Genomic DNA, 12,462 nt, shown 5'->3' with positions numbered 1-12,462 from the left:
AAGTACAGACCACACCCCACTTTCGCCAGCTGTGCACCTTACTGGTCGCAGAGGCACGCAGAGGGTGGGTGCGAGCAAAAGGCAAGATTAATAAATAGCTTGGGCTGCGGAATAATCTATCAGGTTTGAGTCCCGAAACTCTTTCGGTTGTGGAGGTGAGAAAAGGGTCCGTTTACGTTAGGCCTAAACTGTGGCAAGCAAAGAGAAAGGGACCTGGGGAAAAAAACAAAAAGGAGCGAGTAGTTTCCCGATTTCTAGCGTTCACGGCGGGGCAGTTAAACGAAGCAGGAAAGCGGGCGTGTGTTTTCTTCTTCCTCTTCCCGCTTCCCAGGAGACGCGAGCCCCGTCCGCTCCCCCCTTTTCACCCCGGCCGGGTCCAATGGCAGTCCCCGCCGCGGAGCCTGGTCGGAAGCCGCCCCGCCCCGCTCCCGCCCTCGGGGTCCCCTCCGCCCCACCTCCTTCACCCGGCGGGAGGCGGCGGCCGCGGCCGTCACGTGCCCTGGCAGCCGCCAAGTGAGGCCGCTTTTGCGACGCGGTGACAGCCAAATGGTGCGACAGGAGGAGCTGCCGCCGCGGCCGCACAGCCCCGCACCGAGAGGTTCGAGGCGGCTCCTGGCGTCTCCCTGAGGCAGCGACTGAGCAAGAGAGTCCAGCGCGGGCGGGCGACGGCGAGGGGGAGCCCGCTACGAGTGTCCCGGCTCCCCGCCGCTCTCCAAGAACCGGGCGAAATAAGCCGCGCCTCCAGCAGGGGCTGCGCCTCCATGAATCCCTAGGTTTTTTTCTTTCTCTCCCCGCTCCTCACCCCCCACCCCGGATCCCGTCCCGCCTTCTCCCTTCGCCCGCCAGCAGCGGCCGCGTCCAGGTGTGGAGTCCAGAGCGGAGCGCAATGGCGTCCAACCCCGAACGGGGGGAGATTCTGCTCACGGAGCTGCAGGTAAGGGCCGCGGCCCGTGCGCGAGGCGCTGGCAGAGCAGACGGAGAGAGTCTGGCGCGGGGTAGGGGGCCGAGGGGAGCCGTGCGGCCGCCGCGCCCCTAGCCCGCTAAGTGAGGAAACTCGGGGATGTCACTCGGGAGCCGCTTCCTTCTGGAACCAGAGCCTCTGCCCCCGCCGGAGCCCTGGCCTGCCACCAATTTAATTTGACTCTGCCTACCAGAGGGACCCCATCCTGCGGCCGGAGTCGGCTCTCACCCGGTCCCCGGGGCGGCCAGTTCGCCGCCCCCTCCCTGGTGTCAGAGCCGCCACCCCTGGCGCCCCCTACCTCCTGCGGGCCGGGCCCCGCCCCGCCTTTCCCTCGAACACCGCTCCTTAAACAACTTTGAATGACTCCCAAGCTGTTTTCTCGTCCCTCCCCTTCCCCTCCGACTCTGCACAAAGAGCGCCCCCATAACTTCCAGCCCCCAGACAAGGTTTTTTTTTTTTTTTTTTAAAGAAAACACAAAAAACAAAAAAAAGTGTCTCACCAAATGTTGGCTTCACTTCACCAACCCTCTTTAGGTGACTAAATTTCTTTCTTTTATTTTGAGGGCTAACCCTTTTATTTCCTTTTTACCAAGTGATAGTTACATGGTCCCCTTTTCAGCTATTCCCGGCTCAGATCCGGAAGCTCAGATGCTGATGCTTTTCAGGCTTTCATTTTCCCTCCTGTTTGAATACCAAAAAAGAACTACAGAAGTTGTTTACAAACGGCAAAGCAGTCGACTAAGGGAAAATGTTGGACACCACATGCTTGCAGAAGATGTGAACAAAATAGATCCCTTAATTAAAGTCCACGTTGAGTAGCAATATTATTCTTCCCATTTTCCAGCTAAATATTTGATGATGTAGGCACGATTTTGGTGTTTAGGTCTCTTTGATGTGCAGGGTATGTGCGCTACCTTATTGGGTTTATTTTTCTTTACTTTGGAGTGTCCCAGAGATGTTTACATCTGGATTAAAGTTTCATGCTTGTTCTTTGACTTAAACTTATTTTGGTTTGTTTAAATATAGTCTTTTAGCTACTCGAAGATTGAGATGGGAGTTAAGAGAAAAAAAAAATAGCCTACTTACATTCGTTTTTGCGTGTTGGGCAGTTAATTTTTTTGAGAAGGCTGAATCTAGACACTCTGAAGTGTTCATTCTTGATGATTTCAAAATTCAATTGCTTCTAAATTTTTTGCTGTTTAAATGTATTTTCGATAAATTCCTATATTAGCTTGATTTATTGTGCAGTTAGATGTAAGCTTGAAGGCATTGTTATAATACTCGATATTTCCTCCATAAAAATAGATTTCAACAAGGTATATCAATGCACTTTTGCAAATTTGGAATCCTTTGGAAATGCAAGGCTGAATTTCGTATTATTGCACATGTTGCTATATAGTGTTTTAATTACTCTTAGCCTTTTCTAAGGAAGTCTTCCAGCATACCAATTTGCTAAATGAATGGAATTTATTGTTTTATTACTTTACGTGAGCTTTTGAAATGAAGTTTGAGGCACATCAGAAATGCTTTCCATTGCCTAGTCTTGAAATTTGAAAAGCATATTTTACTTCTGACTGAAAAAAAGCCATGAAAATAACAGGAGAATTTTTCCTTGAGTGGAGTGGCTTCAGAATCATAAAGTATTTGGCATCCTTATTTGTATTTTATAGAAAGTTGACATAAAAAACTCTTATTTTGGTACTGAATGTGAAAATATATTTTCATGTATATTAAGTATAACATTTAGGGACTTTTAATAAGACCATTTTTTACAATAACAAAGAAGCAAGTCAAATAAATAGGAATATTTAAATATGAGTATTTAAAAAATGGGACCAAACTAGGGGAACGTCCAATCTAAAGTTAGACTTTTAAATAAACTAAAATGTAACCCCCTCCAGAAAAAGAATAGTTTTTAATAAGTGTTACATTTTAGGTTGTCATGTATATCCAGGACATTTTTCTTGGTGTATTTGACTCCCAATTCTAATAAAAGTTATTGCATTTGGACTTTATCATGTTTATTAAAATAATTGAAAATATTATTTATATCAGCACTCAAGATGAACCATGATAAAATTTGCTTCACCAAGTATATGCATCTGTTCAAACATTTTATTATTTCATTGGGTCATGAAACTAGAATATAGTAACCAAATATTTATCAAACTTGTTTGGAGAACCAGTTTTTAAAAACCTTCTAAGTTGTTTGAATTTATTTAAATTGAAAAGTTGTTTAATGTGAGGTTCTTAATGCTTTTCTGCCATACAGATTTTAAGTAATTAAATAGTAATTTGTGTAGCAAGTTTTTAAATTGTTTAGTTGAAATTGTTACTTTGCCATATCTTTTCTCACTCTGGAAGTTACATGTTACAACTTCTTTTAATGAAATTGATACTTATTTATTTAGAAACATTGTATATCCTACATGTAAAAAATTAATTTTCGAATTGTATGGCAGAATTTGAAATACTTTACTTGAGGTGGAATTGGCTTATTAATAACTTTTGATTGTGGAAAGACAAAGAAAATCTGAAACCACAGTCTTGTTAATTATTGTAATATTTCTGTATAATGTAATGTTTCTAACTCTTGTTAGTAATTTAGGAGACATTCAACAAGGAATCATTAATAAAGTATACACAAACTTTGAAGGCTAGAGGCTTCAATGTGTAAGGAAGAATATTTGCTGTGGTAAAAATAAAAATAGGCTGTTAAAAAACATAAACTTAGTTGGCGATTTCTAATTTTTATCTCTTGTAATTAACTTGTTATGTCAAGTTCTCTTGTTTTTTATTTGAAGTGTAGTGGGAAAATGAGTGCGATACTTTCGTGAGGCCAAAGAAATTAAAGTTTATTTTCAAGGAAACTGAGTTAATGAAAACTATATAAAGAATCTCAAAATGAAAATGTTGGCTACAACAGTAATTTTGTAGAGTGCAGCCCCAAATATTGAGTAGCATACTTATAAAGTTACCATGTTGATTATCGCATATTCATCTTCGTCAAAATAGCTAATAAAGTGTTGGGAATCTTGAATTCCATTCTCAGCAGAATTTATTTAGGTAGAGGTGACTTGCTCAAGTGGAAGGTTGAGGTAGCTGGTCTTAAGTTACAGGGATTCATTTCAAGAAACCTTTATTGAGTAGCTACCAAAGGTATATTGGAGGGCATAAAGATGACAGGATATGGCTTTCACTTTCTAGAGGAGAGTACAAATAACCTTTCTTGATTATCTGCTGTATGTTAGACATTGTACTTGGTACCCTGTGTACCTTATGTAATCTTTAAAACAATCCAATAAAGTGAGTGTTATTTCCATTTTACAGATCAGGAAACTAAGTTCAGGAATAGTTAAGTCAGTCATTCATGTGCACAATGTAAGTCTGAGTTTGAATTTGGATTTATATCTTTTCGACTACACCATTTTGTAATATGTGGACCCATAAATGTTTTGCATTCCAATATTGTAAATGAGTGAACTTTTTAAAAATTGGCCCAAAATGTAGTTAACCAGAGTTAACTTTAATATAAACTTTATACTACTTGTTAGGTTCCTCTCTAACAAGGGAAAGTGATTTCCACATTTTATTTGGTAGTCTATAATTTAACAGTGCTTTATTATTGCAAATAAGGTATAACATTCTACAAAGAATAACAGTACAATAACATTTTTGCAGGTTTTCTTCATTTAACAATTAAGTTTCTGATGAAAGTTGTCAAATGTTCACCCAAAACCTTCCAAAAGATTTCATGTTTCTCTGTAGACTGTCCATAAAATAAACTTTGCTTTAAAATTTTAAGCTATGTAACCAAGCTATGTGTTTGGCACTGAGTAGGTACACAGTACATTGATGAGAAGGCTCCATTTGTTACCTAGGATGAGAAATGTCTTGACTGTTAAAAGTTGACTATGATCATTGACTTAAGAAATTACTTAGTTTTCTTTAATTTACATTTCTAATCCCTTGTCCCAAAAATATTCCCTTAAAAAGTTCAAAAGGGATTTCTGCACTAGTTATATCTACATACAGCACCCTTTTCTTTTACACATTTGATGGGAAATTAGGAGATGGCATCTAATTTTGCAGTGATACTGGAACGTAGAAGGTGTCTGTGTTGGGAGGATTAAGACTAGCATGAGTTGGGGGAATGTAGCATGAGAAAGTAGGTAGATGGGTAAGACACATTTTACAGTTTTTTTTCAAATTATCAATGTAATACAAGTGTATTCTAGAAAAATCTGGAAAATGCAGAAAAGCATCAAAGAAAATAGAAGGTGCTCATAGTTCTGTCAGAGTAATTGACGAGCTTTTCCAACTTATAAGTCCCATGGCATTTGAGTCCATTTCCTCTTTTTCCTCCCTTTTGTAAAAAAATTGAGATATATTTGACATACAATGTGTGATTTTAAGGTATACAACATACTGATTTGATATTTTTCCTCCCTTCTGTATCCTATTTTACTTATTAGAATTGTAAAGAAAAATGAGGTTCATAGAGTTTTAAGATAGAAATAGCTGTAGGTTAAAAAAAAATTGCCACTAGTTCTAGATAAGTGGATCAAACTAGCTTTATTGACTTTTTTATCTCAAAATATTTTTATTTTGAGTAAGTCTTTGTGCTGAAACTGGTATTATAAAATGATGGCTCTAAAATGATCATGTTTTTCGATCATCTCTAATTAGTAGAGAGATGAATATCACTTAAAATAATGTTACTTCCAGAAGCATATGTGATATTTGAACAGAGTAGTTAATTTTACATCATTTTCTAGTACTGTGTACTCTGTTGAACAGTTGTCAAATGTCTACTGTATTTCAAAAACCAATTTTACTCTAATTAGAGTATGACAGAAATCATGTAACATTTAATATGAATAACTTTTGATATGCAGCAGAGTTCAAACTTGGCAACAAAGAAAGTCGAAACTAGTTAAAAGCTTTAAAAAGATACTTAAAATCTTGACTGAGAAAAACATACTAATGAAAAAGTAAACTTCTAATATCTTAGAAAAGCAGAAATAGAGAACATTTATTTTGATACATGTCTAGTTTCTCTTAATTTTATCTAATGAAATCTTATTTGAAACTAGCTCTGTTGTCACATTTAGTTTTTCACAATCTCAGAAAAATTAAATTTGTGTAACATTATATACATAAATATTGTCTGTTAAAAATGAAGAACAGGAAAGCCTGGGAGGAGTGTATTTGATGGTAAACACCTTAGATTTGAAGGTAACTGTTGGTGTCGTGTTATAGAGATGAACTGATAGACAAGAATTACATAATATATACTGTTATTAGGATTTATCTATTTTAGGAACTTGGCAATGGTTTACTTTTTCTAATTGGTTGAAGCTTTACTGCCCTGGCTTACAAACATCATAATTTATTGGAAAGTTGTTATTATAGAATTTAGAATTTATTTTAGATTATAGAAAATATACTTACCACCCAATACGTATGCTAAATATCATATATTTTACAATTAATCATATTGTTTTCCCTTTCCTATAGTTGTTTCCCTAGAGATTCTCTAAGGAGGTGCTTGTTTTGTCTGTTTCAGAATTTTCATTGAACAAATTTCATTAAATTTTCAGATTTTTTTTCCTTTTATTAAACCTTAGGTATACTGGTTTGGATTAATCATTATCCATCCATATATCATTGTAATAAACACCCATGGACCACCACTCACTCCCCAACTCCCCCTAAAAGCTAGGAACTTAACCTATACATGGTTTTTCTTCATTCCATCCCCCTACCTCCACATTCTTGTCATCCAAAGTAACCATCATCCTGAGTCCTGTGTTCATTCTCTTTCTTTGCATTTAGTTTTGTTGGATATACAATTCTAAAAGTTATATCTCTTATTTAGTTGTTTTTATATAATTGTGTTCAATATAATCTCTCCAAACTTGATTTTTCACTTACTATTGCTGATTTAACCATATTATTGTATGTTGCTGTAATCACTCATTTTAATTGCTGTGTGATATTTCAATGAGTAAAATATTCAACTCTCCCCTTATTGGTTATTTGGATATTTATCCACTGACTCTTCCTTGTTGGGCATTTATTTATTTTCTGGCTTTTGTAATTGAGAACGATGACTATGGATGTTCTGTGCATTCTTTCTTATTGCATATATGTAAGAGTTTCTATTAATTATATACCCAGATGTAGAATTGTTGCCTCACAGGGTAATGCCCAGCTTGCAGTGTGGTTGTGCCAATTTATAGTTTGTCAGCAGGTAAGAGATAAAAGATCCCTTGGTCATCTATCCTTTCTGACATATGATATTGTCTTTTAATTTTTACAAATCAGAAGAGTGTAAAATGTGATCTCATCAAATGGTCTTGATTTGCATTTTCCTGATCATCACTGATGTAGAACATTTTTTTTTTTAATGTTTACTGGCCTTTTATGTTTCCTCTTCAGTGAAATTTCTGTTCATGAGTCTTGCCTATTTTTCTGTGTTTTTTAAATTGATTTGTAAGAGTTCTTTATATTCCTCATATAAATCCTTTGTGTGTATTGTGAATGTCTTATCTCAGTTTGTAACTTGTCTTTTCACTTTCTTTTGGGGGTTTGTGGGAGGGACAGTTTTAAGTGTTTTACCTTTTTGGCAAACATTGAAAATCATTTACATCATTGTGATCAGCAAGCCTGCACTTAATATCTAGTCTAGGTTTGGTATAGAAAGGGTAAAGTTATACAGTTTATGACTCATGGATTTACAAAGTATCCACAGGAACAACTATAGGAAGTTGTATAAAATATTGTATTGTTTAACACATACTAGGCACTCAAATGTTATTTGACTCAAAGGGTAAATTTAGAAATAAATAGTGTAAATTATATATGTAAATAGTTCATCAGTTGCTTATTTTCCCACTCCATATCTTTTCAGTGCAAATTTATTACTATTACTAATTATTAATATTTTATTCTTTCATTTGAAGGACAATATATTCCAAGTCTAGAATTATATGAATTGGTTATTCAGTTATATGCATAGCTTGTCAATAAAGTGCTGTAGCTGATCAGATTTAATACTGGATATAAAATAGAAAATAATCTTCTCTTGCAGAATTTACTGGTATTTACACACCTGGAATCCTAAATGCAGTTCTTGCCATTGCTGTGATATCTGTTGATGAAAAAAAATTTAAATTTAATTTTTGTTAAATTTATTGATGGTATGCTTAAAAAACTTTTGACAAATTGGGCACTCTTCAAAATTCCACTAAGAAAAATGTATTTGTTGAATATATAAATATGTTCATATCATATAGTCAAGACTTTTACTTAAGGTACATTTTTAATAAATAAGTAAATTTAGTGATTGGTCATGTAGCATTTTGATCCATTGGCAAATTAGCCTACTTCTCATTTTGCAGCTCCTGTGATTGAATATATCATCCAATATGGCAATTAACTGTTAAATTATATGTGTATCTCCCACTTTCAGGACAGGAACTAGGTCTTACTCAGTTTTATGCCCCTAGCACCTGACATATGGCTTACACTTGATATATGCTTGAATAAATAATGCTTAATAAATAAATGACTGATTTCTATGACTAATTCTATGACCCGTTTACTACATCTGACTTGTCTGCATTTCGGAAGGTGATCATTCTTTCTCTTGTTGCCCGTGTTAGAAAGATCTGCTGGTCACTTTTATTTGACTGCTGTCTCAGCCTCTTCAGTTGATTCTTCTATTTATGTAAATTGAATTCATTCATTGCTTTGCCACTGCCCAAGTTTGGGCTCTCATTATCATTTGGATGATTATAATATCTTGATATTCCACCTCTACTTCTTCAGTCTCATTCTGTTTTTGTTTAGACTATGTACAGCTGCTAGATTCAGAAGTTGTCTGCAGCGTTCAGTGACTCCTGACTGCTTGTGAGATACAGTCCTAATTCCTTAGCTCAGAGCTGGAAGCTGTCATTGCCGTGGCCCCAAAATACCTTTTTTTTTTTTTAATTTGTTTTTGACGCAGGTGCAAAGGCAATCCCGTGGAGGATTTTCTTTCTTTCTTTCTTTTTTCTTTTAATTTATTTATTTTTGGCTGCATTGGGTCTTCATTGCTGCTCGCGGGCTTTCTCTGGTTGCGGCGAGCAGGGGCTGCTCCTCGTTGCTTCTCATTGCAGTGGCTTCTCTTGTTGCGGAGCATGGGCTCTAGGCACACAGGCTTCAGTAGTTGTGGCATGCAGGCTCAGTGGTTGTGGCTTGTGGGCTCTAGAGCATAGGTTCAGTAGTTGTTGCGCACAAGCTTAGTTGCTCCACGGCATGTGGGATTTTCCCGGACCAGGGCTCGAACCCGTGTCCTCTGCATTGGCAGGCGATTCTTAACCACTGTGCCACCAGGGAAGCCCCCCTTTTTAAATACCTTTTAATTCTTAACTCTTTTAATGCAAACAGCCTATTTTTTAGTCACACCATGATTAGTGATTTTTCCTCACCTATATTCTGTCTGTATTTTATTGTTTTATTTTTTTCAACTGGAATGTTTCTTTAGGGCCTAGTTTAGATCTGCTTTTTAATTTTTTTTCTTATTTTCCCCTAGTCATGTATAATGTCTCCTCAAAACTTACGTAGGATATTTTCTATCTCGTGGCTTTTACCATACATTGTATTGCACCATAGTTGTTTGCATCCTACCTCATTTTCTCTGCTGTGTTGAATGCTTAAAATCTTTGACAAAAAGAACTATATGTCCTGTCTTCACCTTTACGCTTTTAGTCCTTAGCAGAGCAACTTGTACATAGTAGCTACTTGTTAATGTCTGTTGAATAAATAACAGGCTCATGTCTAAAAGTCCCCAGATTTTAAGTTTATTACCTAAAACTTTTTTCCTGCTTCTGTTATGGTCTTTTTGAGGGAGCAGAATGGCATTGCGTCGTTTTTCTTTGGGTAGGGCCACTTGACACGTACATGATATTAAGTTCATTACCTTTAGTCGTAATAATTTAGTTCCTCATCTCAGACCGAGAATTTTCTACTGACAGAAGAAACAAAGTCTAGATACAACTGAAGCAAGTAATAATAAAAATAGCAATTTTTTATATTATTAAAAACAAATTATAACTAATTTATATTGATGTTATTTCACTGAATCCTTAAGACAATTCTACTGAAGTTGTACTATTATCTCTACTTTATAGGCAAGAAAGCAAAACTTTAAAGGAAATAACCTCCATGGTCACATAATTGGCATGAACCAAGATGCTCTCTGACTTGAGAGGACAAATGCCTCTTAACCCATATACTGTAGTTTCTCTTTCTTCTTTTGGCATTTTTCTCTGCTCCTCCTTTTCCCAGACTCACCCCACTCCAGTAACCACCCCCTATCTCCTGTCTGCTCAGGTTCTTACCCTGGCCTTTCACTTTGTGCAGCATCTCTTATTTTATATCATTCCTTCTCTCTCAACAATGCCAATGTTTGCTTTTTCATTAGGATTATTCTTGATGACTAGCTAGTTGATCTGAAGGGCAAATCTTACCTTCAAGCTCTAGGTAGGATAGGCTTGAACCCACAATCTTATGGCCTATGGAAATCCAAAGTCTCCCCAAGATTTCTGTTTTCCTGGTGGGAAGCACTTAAATTCTCAGGGCACCCTCTGCTTCCTGGGTTTCTGTTTCTACACATGTTTATAGGCATGTAACAAGTTAATTGGTTTCAGCAAAGATACTTATATTTCACTTAGTCCTTTCCCCCATAGTATACCCAGTTTCATATACCATGGTTGGCTCCTCTCTCCTCAACTTCCTGTCTATTCTTCAATCCTTTCTTTCTTATTTGCCATCAAAACTCCAAATTCTTCTCTCCCTAAAGAAGAACAGTTCAGTTCCCTCAAATTCTTCCTCTCAAAAGACAGAGCCAAGCTCCTCAAGTGTTCATCAGACAAGACCTTATATATTAAAGGAATCAGTCCTCCTTAGAAAACAGGTATACTTGTAAACAGCAAAACTTATTTCTTGCTGTATCAGTAAAAGTTATCTAATTTTTTGTTCTCTTGGGAGCCTTGAGGAGCGGGGAAGTGTTCTTTTATCTACTAATGAGCCTGTCAGTTAGAAGTGCCTGTGACAATAAAGATACTTGACCCTATCAGTTCTTGATGCATTATCAGTTTGGTACGTAAAGAAAAGGAAGCCTTGTTGAGTTTTAAAAGTATGCATTTTTTTTTGAAGATACTTAAGCATGTTACAACTAGTAGGTCACGGACCAGTGCTGTTCATGATGATATTTTCACCCTAAGGACAATGTTGTATGAGTATGTATTCTGTATATGTCTATATAAAGTTGCCAGTTTATAAGTAGAGATGTGGACTGTACTCCATTCTGAGATTTTGCTGTTTCTGCTTCTCTTTATATCCTTACATTCTTGATGTCCAAATGTACTCTCTTTTAAGAAATGATTAGAATAATTGTTAGTTATATTCTAACTGGCAAAATAATAAATCAGTAATCTTATATATATCTGCCAAATTTCTTTTTGGAAATTTACTGATCAGTAATTTTAAGGCCTAGTTGAAATCACCGGTCTAGTAGGTAAAGTTTTGAAATCATACAGACCTAGGTTTAAATCCCATATTTAGCACAAATTAGCTGTCTGAGTTGGTGGGTTATTTAGCTCCATGAGGCAAGTTTTCTTATAAAAATGGTGATAATTTCTGGCTCAGGGCTATTGTAAGGTTTTTTTTAATTGAAGTATAGTTGATGTGCAATATTATGCAAGTTACAGGTGTACAATATAGTGATTTACAATTTTTAAAGGTTATACTCCATTTATAGTTATTATAAAATATTGGCTATATTCCCTATGTTGTACAGTATTTCCTTGTAGTTTATATTATACATAATAGTTTGTACCTCTTAATCCCCTACCCCTGTATTGCCCTTACCTCCTCCCCTCTCTCCACTGGTAACCACTGATTTGTTCTCTATATCAGTGAGTCTGATTCTTTTTTGTTATATTCACTAGTTTGTTGTATTTTTTATATTCCATATGTAAGTGATGTCATACAGTGTTTGTCTTTGTCTGACTTATTTCACTTAGCATAATACCCTCCAAGTCTATCCATGTTGCTGCAAATGGCAAAATTTCATTCTTTTTTATGGTTGAGTAGTAGTCCATTGTATATATACCACAGCTTCTTTATCCATTCATCTGTGGATGGACACTTAGGTAGCTTGCATATCTTGGCAACGGTAAATAATGCTGCTATGAACACTGGGGTGTATGCATCTTTTAGAATTAATGTTTTTGTTTTTTTCGGATACATAGCCAGGAGTGGAGTTACTGGGTCATGTGTAGTTCAATCTTTAGTTTTTTGAGAAACCTCCATACTGTTTTGTACAGTGGCTGCACCAATTTACATTCCCACCAACAGTGTATGAGGGTTCCCTTTTCTCCACATGCTCGCCAGCATTTGTTTTTTTGTTTGAAATTTATTTTATGTTGGAATATAGTTGATTAACAGTG

At 36.6% G+C, this 12,462-nt stretch overlaps 1 protein-coding gene across 3 annotated transcripts in view; it reads left to right on the top strand.

Moving 5' to 3' along the window:
- The first annotated feature begins 512 nt into the window (after positions 1 to 512).
- PKN2 (protein kinase N2) overlaps positions 513 to 12,462 on the top strand; it is a 126,183-nt gene continuing 114,233 nt past the window's right edge. For 2 of the 3 annotated variants that reach the window (XM_082476745.1, XM_082476744.1), the window contains exon 1: positions 513 to 934. Coding sequence is in view for 1 of the 3 variants with exons in the window: in XM_082476744.1 (XP_082332870.1) it covers positions 887 to 934 (48 nt within the window). In the remaining 2 variants the exon portion in view is untranslated. Of the gene's footprint in view, positions 935 to 7,144; positions 7,218 to 12,462 lie in introns of all 3 variants that reach the window. The other variant, XM_082476746.1, reaches the window with a different exon arrangement.

This window comes from Balaenoptera physalus (assembly GCF_965194825.1).
Source record: "Balaenoptera physalus genome assembly, chromosome: 1".
NCBI classification, from domain to species: Eukaryota; Metazoa; Chordata; class Mammalia; order Artiodactyla; family Balaenopteridae; genus Balaenoptera; species Balaenoptera physalus.
Note: the sequence above shows the minus strand (reverse complement) of the source record. Positions and strands in the feature narration are given on the sequence as shown.